We start from the raw sequence: 23,220 nt of genomic DNA, 5'->3' as shown, positions 1-23,220 counted from the left end.
CAAGGTCTCACTCTGTTGCCCAGGCTGCAGTGCAGTATCGCCATCTCAGCTCACTGCAGCCTTCACCTCCCAGACTGGAGCAGTCTTCCCACGTCAGCCTCCAGAGTAGCTGAGATTACTGGCATGTGTCACCATGCCCAGCTCAGTTTTGTAATTTTTGTAGAGATGAGGTTTTGCCGTGTTGCCCAAGCTGGTCTCAAACTCCTGGGCTCAAGCAGTCCACCCGCCTCAGCCTCTCAAAGTGCTGGAATTACAGGCGCGATTCACTGCGCCCGGCCAAAAGTGTTCTTTAGAGGCATACAGATCTTCCGTGGGGAACGTGTTCAGTCTCAGGTGAGCCCTGCACCGATGTCCAGGTCCTCTGACCCTTGAAGTTTTGCTCTGGTTTTCTTCAGGTGCCGACTCCTCCGGCTTGGGGATCTTTGCCTGGGCGTGGCACTAGCACTTGTTCTTTTCATGAGGTCTCATCTTCCTCCAAGTCACCTAACACTGTGAGGATGGCATCACCGGGAGCCTCTGAGTCAGGGGTCATGGGTGTGAGTGTGCACGTGTTTCGTAGGCGGTCCCACCTGTATGTACATTCATGCATATTTTTCCCATAACAGAGGTTCCTGTGTGCCATTTGGTTGTTGAGGCAAAAGTGCTTTCAAATACCAAGCTGAGAGTCTCCCTTCAGCCTGGAGAAACAGGAGGCACTTCACCCAGTGGTAATTACCCGTGACATGATGCCATGATTGATTAGTTTAGGGCTTCTGGCTGTGAAAATAAAAAGGCTTCAAGGAAAAGCTTGGAAACAACCATGATTTATGAGTTTATGAGTCTCAATTAGGGAAAACAATGTATTGAAAAATGTTCTTTTTTATAGGGGCGTGGGAAGTAAGCAGTGTCTGGTGATACGATTGCTAACTTAATTCATTCAATAAATTCTTCTAAAAGAAGAAAGCTTAGAAGTAACTAATCCATTAGTTTAAAGAAAAAATTCATAGTTGGCAATTACATGTATTTTTATGATAATCACTAACAGTAGTTTAAATTGCTTAAGTATATTCAACATCAATGCCACAATACAGTCACCATAAAATACACATTTATGTCATCATTCCAAAATTCTCATTTTTCTTATTGTAGAAATCAGACATCATCTAATGGTACCGAATATGGAAAGATGGTGGATGGAAGATGATCAGAAAATAGAATGTAAAGACTCTGTCTCATATTAAAAATGCATGGGGCAATTAGAGGCAGAGAAATCTAAATGCAGCTACATATAGCTTCATGCAGTTGGTATTTTGTTATATAATGCATTACTTTTTTTGTTTTTTTCTTTTGAGATGGAATCTTGCCATGTTGCCCAGGCTGGAGTGTAGTGGCACGATCTCGGCTCACTGCAATCTCCACCTCCTGGGTTTAAGCAAGTCTCCTGCCTCAGCCTCCGGAGTAGCTGGGATTACAGGCGCCTGCCACCACACCCAGCTAATTTTTGTATTTTTAGTAGAGACTGGGTTTCACCATGTTGCCCAGGCTGGTCTCGAAGTCCTGACCTCAAGTCATCTGCCTGCCTCGGCCTCCCAAAGTGCTGGGATTACAGGTATGAGCCACCGTGCCTGGCCTATAATACATTAATATTTAAAAATTTTAAGAGAACTAGAGAATCTCATTAAAATCAGAATTTCCAAGGTGAATTACATTATTTTACTTTTTTTATTAGAAAAATTAAACTAGTTTTTTTTTTTTTTTTTTTTTAATTGAAAAAGAAATGCCTAAGGAGAATCACTTGAACCTGGGAGGCGGAGGTTGCAGTGAGCCAAGATCGCTCCACTGCACTCCAGCCTGGGCCTGGGCGACAGAGACTTTGCCTCAGGAAAAGAGAAAAAGAAAAGAAAAAAAGAAATGCCTAAATGTGCGAAAATACTTCAGACAGCAGCTCACCGGGTTTCCCTCCCTAAAGCCTCTGTGTGGATTTGTTTCTTCTGGGATGTCTGGTGACTGTAACAGGTCAAGCTACATGTGTTCAGGAATGGCATGAAAGGGACACACCGTGGTTCTCACCTTGCTTTACTTACTGGTGAGTCTGCTGACTTTCTGCATCTCATGCACAGATTTACTTCCAGCTGCAAGCCCAGTGAAGTTTGGCAATTAATTCAGTGGTGATGGGGTGACAATAGAAACTTAGCATTGTTTTGAGAGTTAAACAAACTAAGGAGAAGTGGTTTAGCCAGTGCCCAGCACTCAAAACTTGTGAATATTGCTGTCCTTATTGTATTTTTATTATATCCATGTTATCTATTGCATTTAACAATTGTGTGTCTGTACTGTAATTTGTTAACGAATTTGGGCTTGATTGGTATTTGGATAGTCTCCCATCTTTTGCTGTGACAATCAGAGCTGGAACAAGCATCCTTATAGTTGCACCTCCAGATAACCTGGAAGATAAAGTCCTGGCTATGGAACTGTGCATAGGCACATGGCTGGTTTTGGTAGAAGTCCTGATGGTGCAGCAGAGATTTTGAGGCATCGTTCACACCATGGGCCAGGCCGTAGGTGTCTGCCTCCCAGCCCTTGCATTGGCACGCATGAACTCTCTCTCTCATTCCAGTTTACCTCTGTTTAATTTGCACTGTAGTTTTGAACCTTTTCATATTTATTAGCTATTGCAATTTATTTTTATGTAAACTTTGTGTCCTTTTTTTTTTTTGAAATGGAGTCTCTCACTGTTGCCCAGGCTGGAGTGCACCATCTGCATAGGGCACTTACCCTATGGAGCTCGTAGGACTGGAAGTTGCTCTGGGTGAGTCAGTGAGTGAGTGGTGAGTGAATGTGAAGGCTTAGGGCATTACTGTACACTGCTGTTGATTTTATAAACACTGGACACTTAGGCTACACTGTTTATAACAAAAATTTATTTCTTCAATAATAAATTAACCTTAGCTTGAGGTAACCTTATTACTGTATAAACTTCTTAGTTTTTTAATCTTTCTTTCTGTTGTAATAACACTTAAAACACTAACACATGCACAGCTGTACAAAGATATTTTTTATGTTTTTATTCTAGAAGCTTTCTTATTTTTTTTTTTTTTTAAAACTAAAAACAAAGGCACAGACAGACACATTAGCCTAGGCCAACACAAGGTCCAGACCATCCATATCACTGTCTTCCACCTCCACATCTTGTGCCACTGCAGGTTCTCAAGGACAGTAGCATGGAGCTGTCATCTCCTATGACAACAATGCCTTCTCCTGGGTACCTCCTAAGGGACCTGCGGGGGGCTGTTTAACAGTTAAAAGTAAGAGTACACTGTAAAATGATGATAGAAAGTATAGTATAATAAGTACATAAACCAACAACATAGTCCTTTATTGTCTTTATCAAGTATTATGTACTGGACATAATTTTATGTGCTGTACTTTTTTTTTTTTTTTTTTGAGATGGAGTCTCACTCTTGTCGCCGGGCTGGAGTGCAGTGGCATGATCTTGGCTCACTGCAGTCTCCTTCTCCTGGATTCAAGCGATTCTCCTGCCTCAGCCTCCCGATTACAGGCTCGCGTCACCACACCCAGCTAATTTTTGTGTGTGTGTGTTTTTTTTTTTTTTTTTTAGTAGAGACGGGCATTTCATCATGTTGGCCAGGATGGTCTCGATCTCCTGACCTCGTGATCTGCCCTCCTCGGCCTCCCAAAGTGCTGGGATGACAGACATGAGCCACTGCACCTGGCCTGTGCTGTTATTTTCATACGACTGGTAGAGCAGTGGGTTTGCTTAGACAGTATCACTGTAAGCCTGTGAGTAATGCATCACACTGCAGTGTAACTAGGCGATAAGAATTTTCCAGCTCCATTGTAATCTTATGGGACCACGGTTTATATATGGTTCGCAGTTATGGAGCACATGACTGTAGTTTTATTTTGTCTGATACTAGTGTTGTAGCCACTCCAAACTTCTCATGGTGGTTGTTTTATGATACATCTTTTAAACCTATTTGTGTTTCTGAATTCGAAGTGTGTTGCTTGTAGGCAGCCTATGTTTGGGTAATTTTTTTTTAAAATTCATTCTGCCAGTCTTGGAGTTCTGATTTGCCTTTTTTACCCACTTACGTTTAAGTTACTTACCAATATGGTACGCTTTACTTCTACCATTTTGCTGCTTGTTTTCTGTATGTCATAATTATGTCTTTTTTATTTCTCTATTCCTGCCCTTGTTTGCATTAGATAGTTCTTAATATACTTTTAAAATTCCCTTATTATTTGTTTTTATATATATTTGATGGGGTTATTTTCTTAGTGGCTTCATCTTAAATTTTTAAAAATCTAGTTTGGATTAATACTAACTTAATTTTGGTAGCATACAAAAACTTTTCCGTAAAATATCTCGCTTCCTTTCCCTCTCTTTTGAACTATTAGTGTCATAGACTTTATATCTTATGTGCTATTAGTCCATCAACATGGTCTTACAATTGGGGCTTACTGCAGTAGTCTTTTAAAACAAGTAAGTGAATAAAAGAATTACAAAAAAAAAAAGTTTATATTGTCTTTCATAGTACCTACTTAGTTACCTTTACTGGAACTCTTTTATTTATCTCTTCATGTGAATACAATTCCTATCCAGTGTTCTTTTATTTCATCTTGAATGACTCTTGACTGTTTCTTACAGGGTAGTCTGCTAATGATAGATTTTTCTCATTTTTTAAATATAATTTTTATGTAAAATTGATGCAACAATTCTGTATTTTTATGAGGCACAGTCTAACATTTTAGTGCATGTATGCATTGTATAATAATTAAAATGAGGTAAGTACCATGTCCATCACTTTAAATGTTTATTTCATTGTGATGACAACATTCGAAAACTTCTCTTTTAGCTATTGTGAAATATACATTACATTGTTACTCACCAGAGCTCACTCTTTGTAACTGTAACTTTGAACCCATTGACCAACCTCCCCCATCCTCTCTTCTCCTTCCCGTACCCAACCTTTAGTAGCCATTATTCTACTTTCTACTTCTATGATCAACCATTTTAGATTGTCCTTCATTTCTGAAGAAGAGTTTGGATATTGAATTCTCTTTTTTTTGAGATGGAGTCTCGCTCTGTCACCCAGGGTGGAGTGCAGTGGCATGATCTCAGCTGGCAACCTCTGCCTCCCAGGTTCAAGCAATTCTCTACGTCAGCCTCTTGAGTAGCTGGGATTACAGGCTTCCGCCACCACACCTGGCTAATTTTTGTATTTTTAGTAGAGATGGGGTTTCACCATGTTGGCCAGGCTGGTCTTGAACTCCTGACCTCAGGTGATCTGCCCACCCTGGCCTCCCAAAGTGCTGGGATTATAGCAGTGAGCCACCGCGCCCGGTCTAGATATTGAATTCTTGATTGAAAATCTTTTTTTTTTTTTTTTTCCAACACTATGGTTGTGTTGTCTCCCTGGGTTCTGATGAGAAGCCAACTATTAACATTATTGAAGATCCCTTTTACGAGATAAACTGCTTCTCTTGCTGCTTTCAAGATTTTGTCTTTCAACAGTCTATGATGTGCCTGGTTGTGGATATCTTAGACTTTATCCAACTTGGAGTTCTTTGAGTTTCTCAAATATGTAAATTAATACTTTTATCAAACTTGGTGAGTTTTCGTTTATGTTTTCTTCAAGTATTTTTTTCTCCTTCTTTCTCTTCTCCTACTGGACTCCTGTTATGTATGTGTTGGTATTGATAGTACCCCACAGGTCTCGTAGGCTCTGTTCATTTTTCTTCATTCTGTTTTCTTTGCAGACTAGACTATCTCTGTTGACCTGCCTTCCAGTTCACTGATTCTTTCTTCTGCCAGCTCAAGTCTGTTGCTGAGTCTGTCTAGTGAATTTCACTTACGGCACTTTCAACTCCAGAATTTCTGTTTGATGCTTTTAATCACCTTATTACTATTCTCTGTTTAGGAAGATAAAGTTATTGTAATCTAAAATTCTTCAGATATCCTTTCCTTTATTTTTTTGAATGTATTTATAACATTTTATTTAAAGTCTTTGTTGTGTGGCTGGTTAGCTCAGTTGATAGCATGGGGTGTTGATAAAGTGTTTGTCTGTTAAGTTCAAAATCTTGGCCACTTTCTTCCCCCGTTCTGTGCATGTGACATACTTTTCTTGTTTCTTGGCATGTCTTGTAATTCTCTGTTAAAAACTGGACAATTCAGGTAGCAAATCCCCATACCCTTCAAAGTTTATTGTTGATACTGTGTTTCTTCTTTTTCATTGGATGGTTGGTGGTGTTTGCCTTGTTACTGTTAGTTTAGCAGCTTTCCTTTACTAGTTCTTTGGTTTATGTATTTCCTGTAATGTGTGACCACTGAGTTATCTGCTAATTTTTAAAGTTTGTTTGTTTTATTTATTTATTTATTTATTTATTTATTTATTTATTTGAGACAGAGTCTTGTTCTGTTGCCCAGGCTGGAGTGCAATGGCCTCCTGGGTTCAAGTGATTCTCCTGCCTCACTCAACCTCTTGAGTAGCTGGGATTACAGGCACCCATGACCACACATGGCTAATTTTTGTATTTTTGGTAGAGATGGGGTTTCACCATGTTGTGCAGGCTTGTCTTGAACTCCTGACCTCGTGATCCGCCCACCTTGGCCTCCCAAAGTGCTGGGATTACAGGCGTGAGCCACCACGCCCAGCCTCTTTTTATTTTTAAATCCTGGATTCTGTGGGGTCATAGCCGAGCCAGTATAATTGTATATAATTAGCCAGTCACTGATCAGATTTCCTTTCCATACATGCCTTGCCTGTGTTTCTGACACCTTTCATCAAGGATCCGTATGAGACAGACTCGGCATGCTGTCCAGCTTCAGGGAGTTCATAAGACAGCTTTAGCTTTCATTTCCTGATTGCGCAGGGTCACAGGGTCTCATGGTCACCCAGAGAGGAGTGACTGTGGTGTCCTCTCCTTTCCCAGGTCTTTTCTGGGCATGCATACAGCCTTTTCCCTTCCCCGGGAATGTGTCAGAGCTTTTGAAGTTCCGTAGGTCCTCTGATTCTTTAGGACTTCCTTTTAAATTCGGGGTCAGGCTCATGTTGACTGCAGTTGTAGTCAGCTCTAGGCAGCTGAGGTTGCCAGCAGTTTGTTGTTATTTTCATAATGCCCCAGGGGTATCTGCCATCTGCCACCTTCCCTACCCCTCCGCCCCCAGCTGAGTTCTGAGGCGAAGCTAGAGATCTCCCAGAGTGCTGCAGGTCCGGACAAAATGTTGACTCTGTTATGGGGCCAGTACTTTTCACAGAGCTCCAAGAGCGGACAGTCTCTCACTGTCTGTGAGGCTGGTGGCCTTGGCTACTTCACCACTGAGCTGGGGAGGGAGGGGCAGTGGGAGTAGCCCAGGTTAACTGGTCACAGACCCACCTTCTTATCAAGGTTCAGCAGGTTCCCTTCAATAGACAATTTTCACTTCATATTTTTGTTGGTGTCAGCAGAGAGCAAGTTCATCCTAGATATACCACTCTGGGAGTGGATTCTCTAGTATATTGCTTATTTATTTATTTATTTATTTATTTATTTGGAGACAGAGTCTTGCTCTGTGCCTAGGCTGGAGTGCAATGGCATGATCATGGCTTACTGCAGCCTCGACCTCCTGGACTCAAGCGATCTTCTCATCTCAGCCTCTGGAGTGTCAGGATCACAAATGGCACACCACCATACCTGACTTTTTTTTTTTTTTTTTTTTTTGTAGAAACAGGGTTTCCGTATGTTACTCAGGCTAGTCTTGAACTCCTAGGCTCAAAGTGATCCCCCCAAGTGCTGGGGTTATAGGCATGAGCCACTGGTGCCAGCTATATTGCCTTTTGAGTCTGGCTTCTCTCAGTGAAATGTCCTGGAGATGCTTCTGTCGTGTGGATGTTGTATCCGTTGGCTCTTTCAATGGTTGAGTAGCATATGGTAGAGTTTTAAAGTCATGGGAGTTTCTTTGGAGTTGTAAAGATATATATGCTCATGTAAAAGGGGATGTTATCAGAGAGACTGTGGAACCTTGGGCCTGCCAGAGCTCCTGGAGAATTTTGGGTCATTTCAGGTTCCAAGGCAGTGGAGCAGGTCAGTGCTCTCCAGCATTGTGGAGGTACCGGAGCCCATGCCCTGCAGCAGATCTCAAGGGCCACAGAGCTGTGTCACAGGGGCTCTGAACTGTGACACTGTCATCTGCCTCTGGTGTAGCAGGCACGACCCCGCATCTGGAGCAGATATGAGTCCTGGGCCCAGCCTTTGGACTGTGAGCCGAAACTCAAGAGACTCCTCGTGCAAAATGAACATGATGGTGGTCACCAAAGTATTTGTTTACTCATCAGGTGTTTTTTGAGTGCCTGGTGCATCTTGGGCTCTGTTCCAGGGGTGGGACAGGTGACCATCACGTAGACTCTGGAATTTGCATTCTGATGTAAAGACAGACAGTGAACCAGAGGCTTGAGTGCACACACACAGTGCTCTGGAAAGAAATACAGCAAGGAAGACAGCAGTCTGAGAGTAGGGCTAAGCAGTCTTCAGGTTGTTCAGGGGAGGCCTTGGGTAGGAACTAACACTGAAACAGGGGCCTGAAACCAAGCGAGGGGTGAACCATATGCACAGGGACTCTGAAACCAAGCGAGGGGTGAACCATATGCACAGGGACTCTGAAACTAAGCGAGGGGTGAACCATATGCACAGGGACTCTGAAACCTAGCGAGGGGTGAACCATATGCACATATGGGGAAGCATTTTCCAGGCAGAGGGAAGAATAAATGCAAACTGCAGGAGAGTGGCTGGAATTGGAGCTGAGGGAGGGAGAGATGAGGAGTGGAGGCCACCCCAGGACCAAACTCGTGTGTGTGTGTGTGTGTGTGTGTGTGTGTGTACCTGTGTCCATGTGTGTAGGGCTAGTGAAGGGAACTAGCTTCTTCTCTGAGCAAGTGGGAAGATGCTGGAAAGTACTGAGTACAGGAGCATTTATTCACTCATTCATTCGTCCACCTAATGAGCAACTTGCATGCTGCTCTTTAGGCGCTGGGGGTAGCAGTGAACACACAGATAGAATCTCCTGGCCCCATGAAGGCGAGACAGAAAAATAAACAGCCAGTCATCTCATGGAAGGCCTTAAGGGAAAAGTTCAACCGAAAAGTTGGGAGTGGTTAGGTTAGGACCATGTGTGTACATGTGGAGGGACGTATTTGACATTCTGAGTAGGGTCAGGGAGGGCCTTGCTCAAGGATGTAGTGTTGTATGAGAAAGATTTTTTAAAATGTGGTAAACTTTGTAAATGTAATTGACGTCTGCAAAAGGACATAAATCGCCAGTGTATATAGTTTGATGAATGTTGACGTGGTATATACACCCACCTAACAGCAGCCACGCCAGCAGCTCCCAGCAACCTGCTCCCCCAGGCATTGAAGCCAGCTGTGTTCTGACTGCCATCCCCACGGATGACGTCTGCCTGCCTTTGAACTTAGTGTGAGTGGAACTGCACAGCACGCATCTTTGTGTCTGGCCTCCTCCACCCGACCTGTTGTGTCTGAGCTTCACCCGTGTTTTGTAGGTAACAGTGTTTGAAGCCCCTTTGAGAGGCTTCCTGTGGCTGCTACATGGAGAGCAGGTGGGGGCCGGGGGCTGCTGCAGTCGCCCACAGCATGTTAGCAGGGCAGGTCCTGATACATTCTGCAGATAGAGCAAACAGCATTTCGCGACGGATTGGGCTTGGGATTTGAGAGGAAAGGAGCCAAGGCTAACTCCAGCCTTGTGGCCTTAGCTGGGAGCAGGGTGGAGTCAGCACTGATGCAGCTGGGCGGCCCCGCCAGGGCGCAGGTGTGTAACGGGAGGCCGGACTGCGGCATGGACAGGTCAAACATGGTGCCTCCTGGACACGCAAGTGGAGGTGTGGGCAGGTGGCGGGATTTCTGAGTCAACTTTCAGGGGAGCGGTCTGGCCTGGACAGGTGGTTTGGGAGTTGTGGGTATTCTGGTGTTATTTAAAACAAGCCTTTAAGGAGTCAGGATGGAAAGAGAGGAAAAGCTTTTCCATTCAGAGGACTGGAGAGGAGGAGAGACTCGCAAGCGGGCGGAGGCAAGAAAAGATCCAGACGTGGGCAGCGGAGTGGGGAGGTTGTGAGCGGTGTGCGTGGAATGGGGGCTGTGTGAATGCTGACCCAGGGTCGTTACCCACAGCGGTCAGGCTGCAGAAGGCCGGTGCCGCCTCCATCCCTGGTGTGCCCTCCAGGCCTGACACGCTGCTCGCAGAGCCGCAGAGTGGCACTGGTGTAAATATTATGAGAAAAAGAAATGTCAGCCAAAGAGGGAAGAGCTGAAAAACTCATTTGGGCACAAGACTAGGCCTAGGGAGGGGCCGCAGCTGTGGCTGAAACCCCGGAGGGGTGAAGTGGGAGGACCGCCGGTCTCAGCGGATGGCTGTGAGGGTTGGAGGCGGCTTCCATATAAGTGAGAGTTGGGCTCAGAAGGGAGGCGTTTGGGGCACTAGAGTCACTAACTTGGCAGCTCCTCTGGCATATGGGCAGTCCCAGCACGCCTGAACTTAGCCCAGAGAAGAGAGTCTATCCATCCCTTCTCAGGGCGGCACTCACCGTCAGGCTGAGCCTTGCCGTTGTGAGTCACTCTCAAGTCAGCACTAAGTTTTGAAGACAAATGATGCTTCCCCTTATAGGCTGAATTGTGTCCCCCGAAAATAGAAACACAGGAGTCTTAGTCCTCTGTGTCTCAGAATGTGCCCTTATTTGGAGATCAGGTTTTTACACAGGTAGTTAAGGTAAAAGGAGGTCATCAGGGCCCTCACCCTGTGGGACTGGTGACCTGTAAGAAGAGAGATTTGGACAGAAAGACAGTGTGCATGGAGAGACAGTGAAGAGATGGAACGAGAAGCCACCGTCTGCAAGCAAGGAGTGACCTGCAGCAGATCCTCTCTCCTGGCCCCAGAAGGAACCTGCCCTACTGACACCTTGATCCTGGCCTTCCAGCCTGGTGAACTGTGAGACAAGGCATTTCCATTGTTTAGGCTGCCCCATCTGTGGGGCTTTGTTGTGGCTGCCCTGGGAAACTAACACAGAAGCCACCTTAAAAAGAATCACTGCTGTTTCCTGTGATCATATCAGACATTTACCCCTGTTTAATTCCAAGACTCTGAAGCAAATTCTGGCTGCCAGAGAATCTTCTGCTTTTGAACCCCCTCTGGGTTAGCCTCTGACTACATAGCCTGGGTCCTGGTTGATTATTATTCTTCCAATGTGGCGCAGGGAACCTAAAAGACTGGACACCCCTGAAAAGCCTTAAGCAAATGAAGACATCTGCTTTCGCTGCCAAAGGATAGCGCAGTTTCTTTCCTAATTAGGGTGGGGTTTTTTTTTTTTTTTTACATCCCTCCCTTTAATTAAAAACTTTCCAGAGATTCAAGGTGAAAAAGTAACCTTTTATATGCGTGGGAATAACGAATATTCCAGAGCTACTTCCTTGAAACTAGATGAAAAGATACAATAAACCTGGAGCCTTTACTTAGCATTTCTGTTTGCTCTTTTTCTGCTGGTCTCGGTGCACAAACAAGCAGCCACTTTGGAGAAAGCCTCAGCTCCCTGTCACAATGATGAGGGGATCTCACCTTCTCACTGTATCTGGTGGGGGTGGAGGTGCGGCGTTTGGCCTCCCAGCCCCGCCGGGCTCACGGCTGCCAGGGCTGTGGACGCTGGGAAGAGAGGAGGTCTGTGAAAGGCCTCAATTCAGCCGCCTGAACGGCCTCTCTCCCCCTTCAGCTAAATATTCCTTTGGCCCCTGACAGTGGGCTTTTGTTGGGGGCTCTGGGGGCTGTCAGAGACAGAAAGTAGAAAGAGCTTTATGAAGGCAATATTGAAGGGAGTTCGGCTGGTACATTGACTCACTTGGGGGTTTAATACGTTTGCTGTAGAAGTGGAATCGAAGCAAAGTTTAAATTGGTGAAACGGTTACTCCATTTTCAAGTGGTTGAGTTTTAACTCCCTATTTCTAAGTAGAGTTAAGCCAGCCCCTGAAGGAATATAAGACCAGAGGCGAGTATTTACTCAACTCAAAGTTAGAAATAATGAAAATAAAAAATTACAGACTGTTAAGACCACTACCAATCAGGTACTGGCAGCCCACCTTGCGTGCTGTTTGGTTTTCTAGCTGCAGTTAACACACAGGGTGCAGTGTCTTAGTCACGCATTGCCCGAAACAGTCTCAAGGCTCTTTGCTATTGACATACTTCTCCTGACCCAGGTCCCAGACGAATAATGGCCTTACCCTTTCACGACTTTATACTCTGCTCCTTCCCAATTTTTCACTTTCCTACCTTAACTGTTGCCTTTCTAGCATCATGGGTGTTTTTGATCTGACCTGTTGCTGAGCTGAGTAGTTGTTCTGGAACACGAGTGACATTTGCACTTGTACGTGGGCCAGTGGGTACACGGAGCGTGCTCGCAACGTAGCTCATTGTGAAATCTATCCTTGCCATTCATTCAGGGGGTGTCTGGTGTGCAGCACCGCCACCTTCTCAGGCTGTGCTTTTTCCCTGCCATGGCTTCTGTTCTTCCACACATCCTGCAAATTATACCTTCACATGAGGACAACCAAATCCAAGAATGCCAAGCTCTGGTGAATAAAATAACCTTACTAATTAAAAAGAGACTGCTTTGAAGTTGTCTGAACATTCTGAAGACTGCATCTAATTACATCACAGTAAGCATACCGATTCAGATCAACAGGTGAAGAGATGAATGGATGAAAAGTCTGAATAACAAAGCACGTTTAAAAGAAACGCAAATCAAAACCAGAATAGCACCATGGGCTCAAATCCAAGGGCATAGGTGAAACTTCATTAATAAATGCTTGCTTAATGGTGTGTCTGCTGTTAATGAGAGAATGATTGTGATACTGAAGGTAGTGCCTGGGAATCAGAACAGACGTGCTTGCTACTTCACAGATATAAATTTATCTTTTTTTTTTTTTTTTAGATGGAGTTTCGCTCTGTCACCCAGGCTGGAGTGCAGTGGCGTGATCTCGTCTCACTGCAATCTCCACCTCCTAGATTCAAGCGATTCTCCTGCCTCAGCCTCCCAAGTAGCTGGGATTATAGGCACCTGCCACCATGCCTGGCTAATTTTTTGTATTTTTAATAGAGATGGGGTTTCACCATGTTGGCCAGGCTGGTCTCAAATTCCTGAGCTCAGGTGATCTACCCGCCTTGACCTCCCAAAGTGCTGGGATTATAGGCATGAGCCACCGCGCCCCGCCAGTTATCTTATCTTGTTAATGCCGTAAATCAAGATGTCACATCAGACGTCCATGTTGAAAGAAGGTTTTCAGAAGATGGTTATATAATTTCTTTCTTTCTTTCTTTCTTTTTTTTTTTTGAGACGGAGTCTTGCTCTGTCGTCCAGGCTGGAGTGCAGTGGCATGATCTTGGATCACTGCAAGCTCCGCCTCCTGGATTCACGCCATTCTCCTGCCTCAGCCTCCTGAGTATCTGGGACTACAGGCGCCTGCCACCACGCCCAGCTAATTTTTTGTATTTTTAGTAGAGACGGGGTTTAGCCAAGATGGTCTCGATCTCCTGACCTCATGATCCACCCACCTCAGCCTCCCAAAGTGCTGGGATTATAGGCGTGAGCCACTTCACCTGGCCTGGTTATATAATTTCTAATTATTCAGAATCTGCACCTCCAGCTATTGCAGGCCTGATGTGACTCTCTTAACAGCAACCTGGCATCATCACTATCAACAGTGAACCCTTTCACTTTGGCCATTCTGTAGACACCAATTGGTTCAGCCTGGAATATACAACACATTCATAAAGTGCTTCCAAGAATATGCTACGAATTCCTGCTTAAGAGCTGATGTCACCATGCCAATGGCAATTCCTATAGGACTCAGCTAAAAAATCCAACATTCTCCAAAATGTTTTAATTTCTAAATATTTGCCAGCATGCTGTCTAAATCATTGAATAACATATTAAATCCAGTGAATTTGTGTCTGATTCTGTTCATAGGGTTAGGGTACATACTTGGCTTTGAGGCCATTTACCAGGGATTGCACCATTAAGAATGTAAAGTATTGGCTGGGCACGGTGACTCATGCCTGTAAACTCCTAGCACTTTGGGAGGCTGAGGTGGGTGGATCATTTGAGGTCAGGAGTTTGAAACCAGCCTGGCCAACATGGTAAAACCCCGCCTCTACTAAAAATAAAAAAAATTAGCTAGGCGTGGTGGTGGGCACCTGCAGTCCCAGCTACTCGGGAGGCGGAGGCAGGAGAATCACTTGGACTCAGGAGGCAGAGGTTGCAGTAAGCCAAGATCGCACCACTGCACTCCAGCCTGGGCAACAAGAGCGAAACTCTGTCTCAAAAAAAAAAAAAAAAAAAAAAAAAGTAAAGTATTTGGAGGTAGATGTTTTATGCAGTTCTCTACCTGTGAGACTTGGTTTTAAGGGATTGAACAAGGTGATAGAAATGTGTAATTGTTCTTCAGTAAACTTTCTACTTTAGTTTTAGATTTATAGAAAAGTCGTGGGTAGTACATAGAGCCGCCACGGACCCCACACCCAGTTTCCCCTGTTGTTAATACCTTACCTTGGCGCGGTACATTTGCCCCATAATACGGGTGCATTATTCTTGACTAACGTTTCACACTATTCATTTCCCCTGAGTTTTTACCTAATATCCTTCTTCTGTTCCAGGGTCCTGACCAGGATACTACGTTATATTTAGTCTTTGCTTCTAGACTGTCCTGTGTATTTTTGACATGGATAAAACTAGATATTGAATGTGCCATTTCATTATACCAGCCACACTTAAATTTTTGTTTCATATTAAATGTTTTCCTCTCTTTAAAAAGTATAAAAAAGCTAAAAGGAGCTTATAAATCACCACTCCCCTACTGACCTACCCAAGGGTTGAGTTTCCTTCTGGCTTCACCTCACCACTCTGTGATGTTTTTACAGTGAAAATGACCCAGGTCCAACAGAGAAAAGTCAGGGCACTGTGTCTGTCGTACGGATGACATTCTTGATGGTCATGTAGGGCACACTTACGAGCATTTTACCCAAACGAAGGTCATGTGGTTTGGCTAGAGTGGGGTCCTCATTTTCAGAGAAAAATATATCGAAGCCCTGAGGAGTCAGGACAGATGAATCTCCTCTCAATCTCTTTTCTGGTGGCCCAGAAGGCCGTGTGGCCTCTCTCTTGCTCCACCAGCTAAATCCAGGCAACTAACCAGGACAGGGACCTTGCTTGGTGAACCCGTCATCTAGCTGGGGTGCAAGGGTGCCTGCACCAGGTGAAAACCAAACAGGCCTTTATGTAAAGAACGACTCAGCACAGGCACCTAGGAGATGTTGCAGGGCGCACCACCGTGATGAGTCACCAGCCATATTGGGTTGGCAGTCACCACCGAGGCAGGTTGTGGTGTTGTGAGGCTGTCACAGAGTCATTGGGTCAGGAACGGTGATAGCCCTTTAGGTGCAGAAGCACATGCTCAGTACGTGTGCCCAGTGCAACATCCATTGTGGTGGCCCCTAAACTGGCCAAGTTGAAATCGTTCCCCGATCTTCTGAGTAGCCAGCCATTCCTCCCGGCTTGTGTGCAGCAGGAGTGGGGGCGTGTGCAGGTGTCCCCACCAGGCGAGCCTGGCTGCTCCTAAATTGCCCCACCTTGGGAGCAGCAATCCTAGTAGCTCCGGCATTTTGGGGTAGTTCCTCCCTTTCATACTTCAGTCATCTCTGAGGCCTCACGTACGTTCCCCACATCCCCTTCTCCTTGTGGAGCCAGCCCCCCAAGTCTGGGAAGTGGTCTGAGCGAGCCTTATTAATGGCCTTGTTTCTTAATCCCGTGGCACAGTATGCTTTCTTCTTTTTTTTTTTTTTCTTTTTGCTACTACAGGGCATGCATTTTAAAAAGTATAATTATAAAATTGAAGCTTGTTCAAAATACTGCATATTGTATGATTTCATTTATAGAAAATGTCCAGAACAGGTAAATCCATAGAGACAGCAGATTCGTGGTTACCAGGGCTGAGGGAGACACGACACGCTTGGCGGGGGGATGACTGCTAATGGGAATGTGGTTTTCTGGGGGAGATGATGAAATGTTCTGGAATTTCATAGGGGTGATCATTGCACAACCTTGAGAATGGACTGAAAACCACTCAATTGCACACTTTAAAATGGTGAATTTTATAGTGTGTGAATTATATCTCACACACATTAAAAAATTGATACTTGTTCACAGTAGAGCCATTTAAATTGAAATAAAAGAAATTTAAATTACCTGTAATTCCAGATGACTAATAGTAACATTTTGATGATGATGATGATGATGATGTGTGTGTGTGTGTGTGTGTGTGTGTGTGTGTATGTGTGTGTGTGGCAGTTTTGTTATTATTGTTTCCATGTTTTGTTTATTTTGGAGGAAAGGTGGTATTCTTAGCTCTTTTACGGGTTAGGAGAAACCCTATTGGGTTCTGCTGAAAACACTGAGCCCTGTTTTCACTTGTACCCATCCTACAAGTTCACATACTTCCTGTCACACTTTGCATATCAACTTTAGAAGGCTGCAGTATCTGGAGTGAGCCCAAACTATGTAGTATAGGGAGACGACACTTTAAAATTTCAAGATATAAATGGTGTCTTAGTTTCTCAGATTAGCAATAACAACCTAGTTTTGTTGAAACTTAAAGTGTCAGTTCTAAGGGTCTCGTGATTGGACATGCTGAGTTTATTAACCGCGTTTGACTGGCAGAGGAAGTGAAATTTCCACGCGTGAAAATGCCTCCATTTCTGAATTAGAAACTGACTTGGGAAGAGCCAGGACTCTTTTCCACAGGGAAATTGGGCTAGTGAAGCTTATTTTTCTTTGGGGTATGTATTTATTTGAGTGTTTCACACCATTTGTCAATTTCTAAGCAGTTAATAATTTTTATGTCTCTTTTCGATGTGTGTATATAGCGTAAGTATGTTTGATTTCATGTGGTCTCTCTACATTTAAACAGTGCTGAGTGATGGTGTGTGTAATGTGCTGATTTAAAATTTCAAATCCAAACTGAAGTCTTTAATACTTCAGCAGAAATCCATGGACCGCCTTGCATAGCTGACGCCAGCCTCTGTTCTGTAGCAGAAGGTGCTTCTGTCTAGGTTTCCATGATGGAACCACTCGTCCTCCCCCAGGGATGCAGCACCGGCTGGCCCCATGTGGTTTACCTACTGTTGAGGAAGAGTAAAATACACACAACTGTTAACCTGGGGAAGAATGGTAGGATTGCCGTGGGAGAGGTGTGTGGTTTGCAGGGAGACTTAAGAGAAGAGAAACGTTTCTTCTGAATGGTTGCTCATGGACATTTTATGAAAGATGGCTCAGGGCTTGGCTTTTGGGGGTGGGTAAATTTGAACTAGAAATGATAAGAAGAATGGAAGTGAAAAGCCACAGCACCCATTTATGTCCTTTACATTGTGGGGTGGGTACTTGGCTGCTGCCACTGGCTCTGGGGATGGGGAGGGCAATGAGTTGCTTAAGAAATCCTCCAACTCTGAATTTATTACCCAATTACCAGGACCTCCATCTGGAGGGCAGCCTGCGGCATCTGGCTACAGAAATGTTTGATTTTGCCAGCCAGTGCTTTGGTTTCTTTCTCTCCCTCTCCCTCCCGCTCTCTGTCCCTCTCTGAATGAAGCCCAGGCTCCACTGACTTACTTCCATACCTGGTTTGCAAAGCCCCCACATTTGCTATTCTTGGGATAAGCTTCAAAGTCACTTGTACTGTTATGTCATATCTTTATATCACTATAAAATCCCTCCAGAGGTTACCGTAATGTCTTATCCCTCTGTGTTTTTTACAAATACCGTGTAGTTTTGCTAGAATGTCATTGTCTGCATAAAATTAAAGGCTCCTGAAAGGAAAACTTGTTTAATACCTATCCTGGTTTCTTTTTCCCAGGTGAAGTGGAGGTTCCAGATCCGAACGACCCTTTAGGACCCCTTGATGGGCAGGACGGCCCGATTCCAACTCTGAAAGGTGAGCTGGGACATGCAGGTGCTCTCTCTGTTCTTGGAACGCCCTGTGCTGAGGCTCATCTTGCCCTGCCATTGCCTGAAGGAAGGCGCTGGGGGTCCTCTGGCCCCTTGCTGCCCCCTGGTGGTGGGCATGGTGGACTGCCACCTTGTTTCCTGTGTTTCTTGACTTGGAGGGCATTGAGGGCCTGTTGGGGCCACAGGTGGGAGGTGACATGCAGGGAGGCGTGGGCGGACAGTTGGTGGCGGCCTGGCAGATGGGGAAGGGGCCTGAGCAGAGCCTTAGGAGCTGGATTCCTGTTGCCTGTGACTCCAGAGGTGTGTGTACGTCTCAGTGGGCAGGCGGCCCTCCTCCTCTCAGCCACCTGGATTTCTGCCTTGTGGCTTCAGCTCTTCCCCTGGGTCTGTGGTCAGAGCCATGCTCACTTAGCACACCTCGCTGGAACGCACCACAGATTTGTCGGGTGGATAGAACAAGTTTCCCCCGGATGCAGACCTGTGGCTTGAGGAAGTGATGCATTTGCTGATGCATGTAGTGTCACCTCAGCCGCAGATAGCCTGTCTCAGTCAGCTCGGGCTGCCTTAGCAAGCACCACAGACCGGGCAGCTGAAACAACACACACTTCCTAGTTCTGGAGGCTGGAGGTCCAAGATGAAGGTGCCAGCACGGTTGGGTTCTGGAGAGGACCCTCCTCCTGGCTTGCAGACAGCCGCCGCCTTGCTGTGTCCTCATACGGCGGAGAGAGAGAGGTCTGTTTGATTCTCTTCTCATAAGGACACTAATCCCGTCATGGAGGCCCCGCTGAAACCAGCCCAGTAGTCCTATAGGCAGTTCTTTGGGATAAACAGAGAACTTGACCCTGGTCTTAAAGTTTGAAACTTACATTTGTTTTATCTTGAGTTCCTTCTAAAGGAAAAGGATGCCCAGACCTCTCAAAAAAGTATTGAATCATGCTTCTGCAGGCCCTCCTCCATCATGTCTGCTTCTGTACCCCTCCCTAGTTCCTGTTTTCTCACACACAGTTACTTTTCTTCTCTGGTGTATAAACCCCAAGTTTTAGTCCATCGGGGAGATGGATTTGAGACTGAGTTCTCATCTCCTTGACTGCAGCACGTGATTAAAGCCGATTAAAGCCCCTTTCCTTGGCACTGCTTGTTGTTTCAGTGATTGGCTTTCTGTGTGGGGAGCAGGAGGACCTAGACCGAATCCCAGTGTTTTCGTAACACCCGCCTCATGACCTCATCTAATCCTAATTACCTTCCAAAGGCCTCACCTGCAAATATCATCACATTGAGGGTTAGAGCTTCAACTTACAGGTTTGGGGGACACAAATGCTCAGTCCATAACAATAAACTGCTGGAACAGCCACTTTATTTCTGTGCAGTCTACAGAGTGGCTCTGCACAGCATCTGCATGGAGGTCAGTTGTTTAAAACCAAGAGCAGGTGGAGCTCTGCCCAGCATGCAGGGTGGTGGTGAGGCTGGTGCCTGGTGCTTGGAGGCTTCCTTAAGAGGATTCCATCCTCTGTAGGATGTTAAATGTAGAAAACACATGCTCTGAAAGCTTGTTTAGCACACTGGCCTTGGGGACCACATTTCCTTAGGAGTAAAAATAGTTTTTGATGGTTAGATTCTCAACTTGTTTCTCAAAAGCCTGACAACCCACAGTGCAGAAAGACCACAGATACTTACTGATTGCCCCCATAGCTGGCTCTGCATGAGATCCTAGGACATGGTGTTGGCTGAACCGTGCTCTTTGCTGTGTGGAGTTTACAGGTCTGGGGAGAGTCAAGCTGTCAGGTGATTGTGAAATTCTGAATTGTGGCAAGTGACCTGAAGGAAGAGATCAGGTTTGGGGAGGGTAGAAGAGAAACGGGTCTCTTGATTTGGGGACAGATGGTTGTGCTGAGATCTGAAGAGTGGACGCTGGCCAAGTGAAAATGGGAGGGAAGTGTGTGCCAAGCCCACTGGGGGCCCTGGGTCAAGCGGGACTTGGTGTCGTGGTGGTGCCACAGGGCAGATGCCTGGCTTACGGGCTGGGGCAAGGTGGAGGTCAGAGTCAGCTGGGGCTGAATCCCTGAATCTCAGTAGGGCAGCCGGGAGGCTCTTGAAATTCAAGTCAGTTAGAATAAATAAATATTACGAATTCAGTTCCTTGGTTGTACTAGCTACACTTCAATTTGGCAAGAGCCTCCCACAATGGGTAGCACAGATCTAAAATGTACCAGTATCACAGAAAGTTCATGGGGGCAGCGCTGGGCTATGCCCTGCACAGCACTTTAGGTCCCGGAATTTGTGTTTCATTGTCAGTTGTTGAGGGCGTCTGGTCTGGGGGGTGGTGCAGTCTGATTCACTCTGTGAAAAAATCACACGGCAGCTGTCAGGCACGGTTCGAGGAGAAGCAGAGGATGCAGTTGAGGGAGTGGGGGCGAGTGACGAGAAGCAGACAGGCCACAGTAACGGCCGAGAATCCAACTGGAGTCATTCCATAGACTCTGATATTTCCTTGGGAAAATGTATTGCAGTCCTTTGTTTCAGATGCGCTGCAAACCTCTCGCCCAGATGGGGAGCGTGGGGGCTTCCTGGTGGGCCTGGGGCGGGGCTGTGCTGAGGCTCCTGGAGCGCGGGCTGCAGGGGGCCTGAGACTGCTTGTGGGATGGGAGCTGCTCTTTAAGTGGAGTGATCATAAGTAACCCTGTGAGGCAGAAACAGCTGCATATTCATGATGCACTTAGGAAGATACATTTGCTTATCAAGGTGAAAAAATGACCATCAGATGAAATTTAACAGAAAATTTTATTCCCTGGATGCTGCAAGCTCCCAGCATTTATACGTCAAATTCAGTGCCCTAAGGTGGTATTCTCTCACTTCCCTTTCTGGAAGTGGAGCAACTTCTCAAGCTTAGAATAGAATATTTTCTGCTGTGCTTTTTGTTTGTTGGGATTTGATAGCCTCTTGACTTCTTTTGTTGTTGTTGTTAACCCACAAGCGATTGGGTTAAAAACCATGTGTGTTCACTGCGTTCCCATGACTGAAAGGAGTTGAGAGATGACAGAGTTTGGAAGTTTGCCTTGGACTTCTGAGAGCACAGAAATGCTGACGCTGAAGGTGGCCCGTCAAGTGGGCACATCTGTACATACATGCATGTTTATGAAAGGGTAGTACAAAAAGAGAGCAAAGAACCACAGACGGCCGGGCTGTGTTTCTTTGCAGTAGCAGGAAGGGCCTGGTTAGATGGTGGCTTCACCCTTCCCCTGGGGCCAGGGCCTTGGGCATGGCAGTTTCAAGATGGGAGTACCCCCTGGCGTAGGCGGGATGAAAGGACTTGCTCAGCTCGCTCCAGGCACCCAGAAGCAGTAGCTGATGCTGGCGCCATTTGTTAGCATCACAATCATGATGATTTGTGGATCCATCAGCACCCTTAGTGGGACAGGATCCATAGTGAACTGCCCGCCCCCGCCAAAGTCTCAGGGTAGGGGCCCCAATCTTTCCCCTGCTCGTTAATTATCTGGTTCTGTAACGTGATTTTACTTCCTTTTGAGTTCTTGCTCTTGCACAAATGGAGACTGACTCCACCCGTCCTTCTACTCCTGGCCCGTTCCTTATATCATTTAGTGATAGAAGGAGTCGGCCTTGCAAAGCCAGACTCATTCGTCCTGCACATTTTTGCTCATAGAGCTTCTGGGAATGTCACGCTTGGCCACATTTGGCCTAATCACATGTATAATCATAGCTGAATGTACTATATTAGCTATTTATTTAACCCAATCATCAGTCATGATGTATGAACATCTGCAATATCACTAGCAGGTGACGTTGGCCTGTGGACCAGTTCATCAGTGATAAGACAGCTTTACCTTTGGCCAAGCAAAAGCGAATCCAAGAATTAGCTGGAAAAAGTGTTTTTGTTCAGATGTCCTAGGTCAGTATTTGGGATGAAGCTTATATTTGATAGATGGTATCGAGAGAGAGAGAGAGAGAGAGAAGTTCCCAGAGCAAAAAGCCTATATAGAGAAAGTAAACACCGAGGATGTTGTGATTTACAGATGAAAAGTTTGCCTTCGGTTTTCATATGCCAAAGTTCTGTCATTGTTTAAGACTGCAGGCGACTGTAGGACTCGGTTATCACCAGGTTAACATGTGAGTGGATATTTAACAGAGCTTTGTCTTCCCTTGTTACCTTAGACGTCCAGTAGACATACATACATACATGTTTTAGAATTATCATTCTATTACTTACAGAGGCTTCTATCTGACCTAGAAACCACATGCTTTTTTGTTCCAAGGCTGTGTTTTAAGTGCACATGGAATACAGCTTGTGTTTTGTAGGATCAGTACTTTGGAATGTTTGTGGGAAGTGGATAATTTCTGAAGTTCGGGGCGGGGTGGTGTGGGCTCGCCTGTCTGCTGGCCTCCTGTTCTGGCTCCGCCAAAATAGACCCGGCGAGCTGTGTCTCTGTCTTTGGAGAAGAGCTGCTCCTCGTCCACACTGCAGCCAGCAGGGGAATTCCTGACTTTGCCCATGTGAGGATGTGTTGCAATTATAGGTGATCTCAAGTGGATTCTAAATAACAGGGTAGTGAAACCAGTGCCTTGGTTACTAGGCTGTTCCCTGCTATTTGTGACATGTCAGGCTGTGGTGCTGAACTAAAATTTCCTTGGAAAGAGAAAACAAAGCAGTCAGCAGAGCTCCCTGAGCTGACACGGAGACCGTGCCTATTGGTCTCTGTTTACCAAGCATCAGTTTCCTAGTTCATATAGGTCTTACCGGCTGAATTATTGTGTGTGTTTCTGGTTTATTCTGGAACTCCTGGCGTGCGTGCCTGTGTGTATGCATGATGGTTTGATAGGTTTAACATAGAGTGAGGGTCTCTGAGGCTAAGCGGGTGGAAAATGAAAATAGGATCATCACTGCAAACAGTCAGCATTCAGTCTGTGAGGTCTGTGATTCGCAGCTCGGGCTCAGCATCAGGGTGCGCCATGCGACTCTCCCAGCTGTGTCTCCTCTGGCCAGGCACCCCATGGAAAGTTACTTTTGAGGCTCCAGCTTCTGAATGTACAGAATGGGCACGATGAACGTGAGTTGTTCTGAGCGTGTGCAGAGACGGCAGTTGTGCGTCAGCTGCTGGGTGCACGCCTGGCTCCAGGAGGCAATAACGTTGTTGTGCCTGGGCTTGTTGTTCCCTTAGAATAGGGAAGACACTCCCTGG

At 45.6% G+C, this 23,220-nt stretch overlaps 1 protein-coding gene across 4 annotated transcripts in view; it reads left to right on the top strand.

The window, feature by feature from the left end:
* Positions 1–23,220, top strand: part of ROR2 (receptor tyrosine kinase like orphan receptor 2) — a 219,442-nt gene that overhangs the window by 154,610 nt on the left and 41,612 nt on the right. For all 4 annotated transcript variants that reach the window (XR_001485448.4, XM_005582234.4, XM_074017849.1 and 1 more), the window contains exon 2: positions 17,937–18,014. Coding sequence is in view for 1 of the 4 variants with exons in the window: in XM_005582234.4 (XP_005582291.3) it covers positions 17,937–18,014 (78 nt within the window). In the remaining 3 variants the exon portion in view is untranslated. The remainder of the gene's footprint in view (positions 1–17,936; positions 18,015–23,220) is intronic.

Source organism: Macaca fascicularis, chromosome 15, assembly GCF_037993035.2.
Source record: "Macaca fascicularis isolate 582-1 chromosome 15, T2T-MFA8v1.1".
Lineage (NCBI taxonomy): Eukaryota > Metazoa > Chordata > Mammalia > Primates > Cercopithecidae > Macaca > Macaca fascicularis.
The sequence above is the reverse complement of the archived record's forward strand: the minus strand, read 5'-3'. Positions and strand labels throughout refer to the sequence as shown.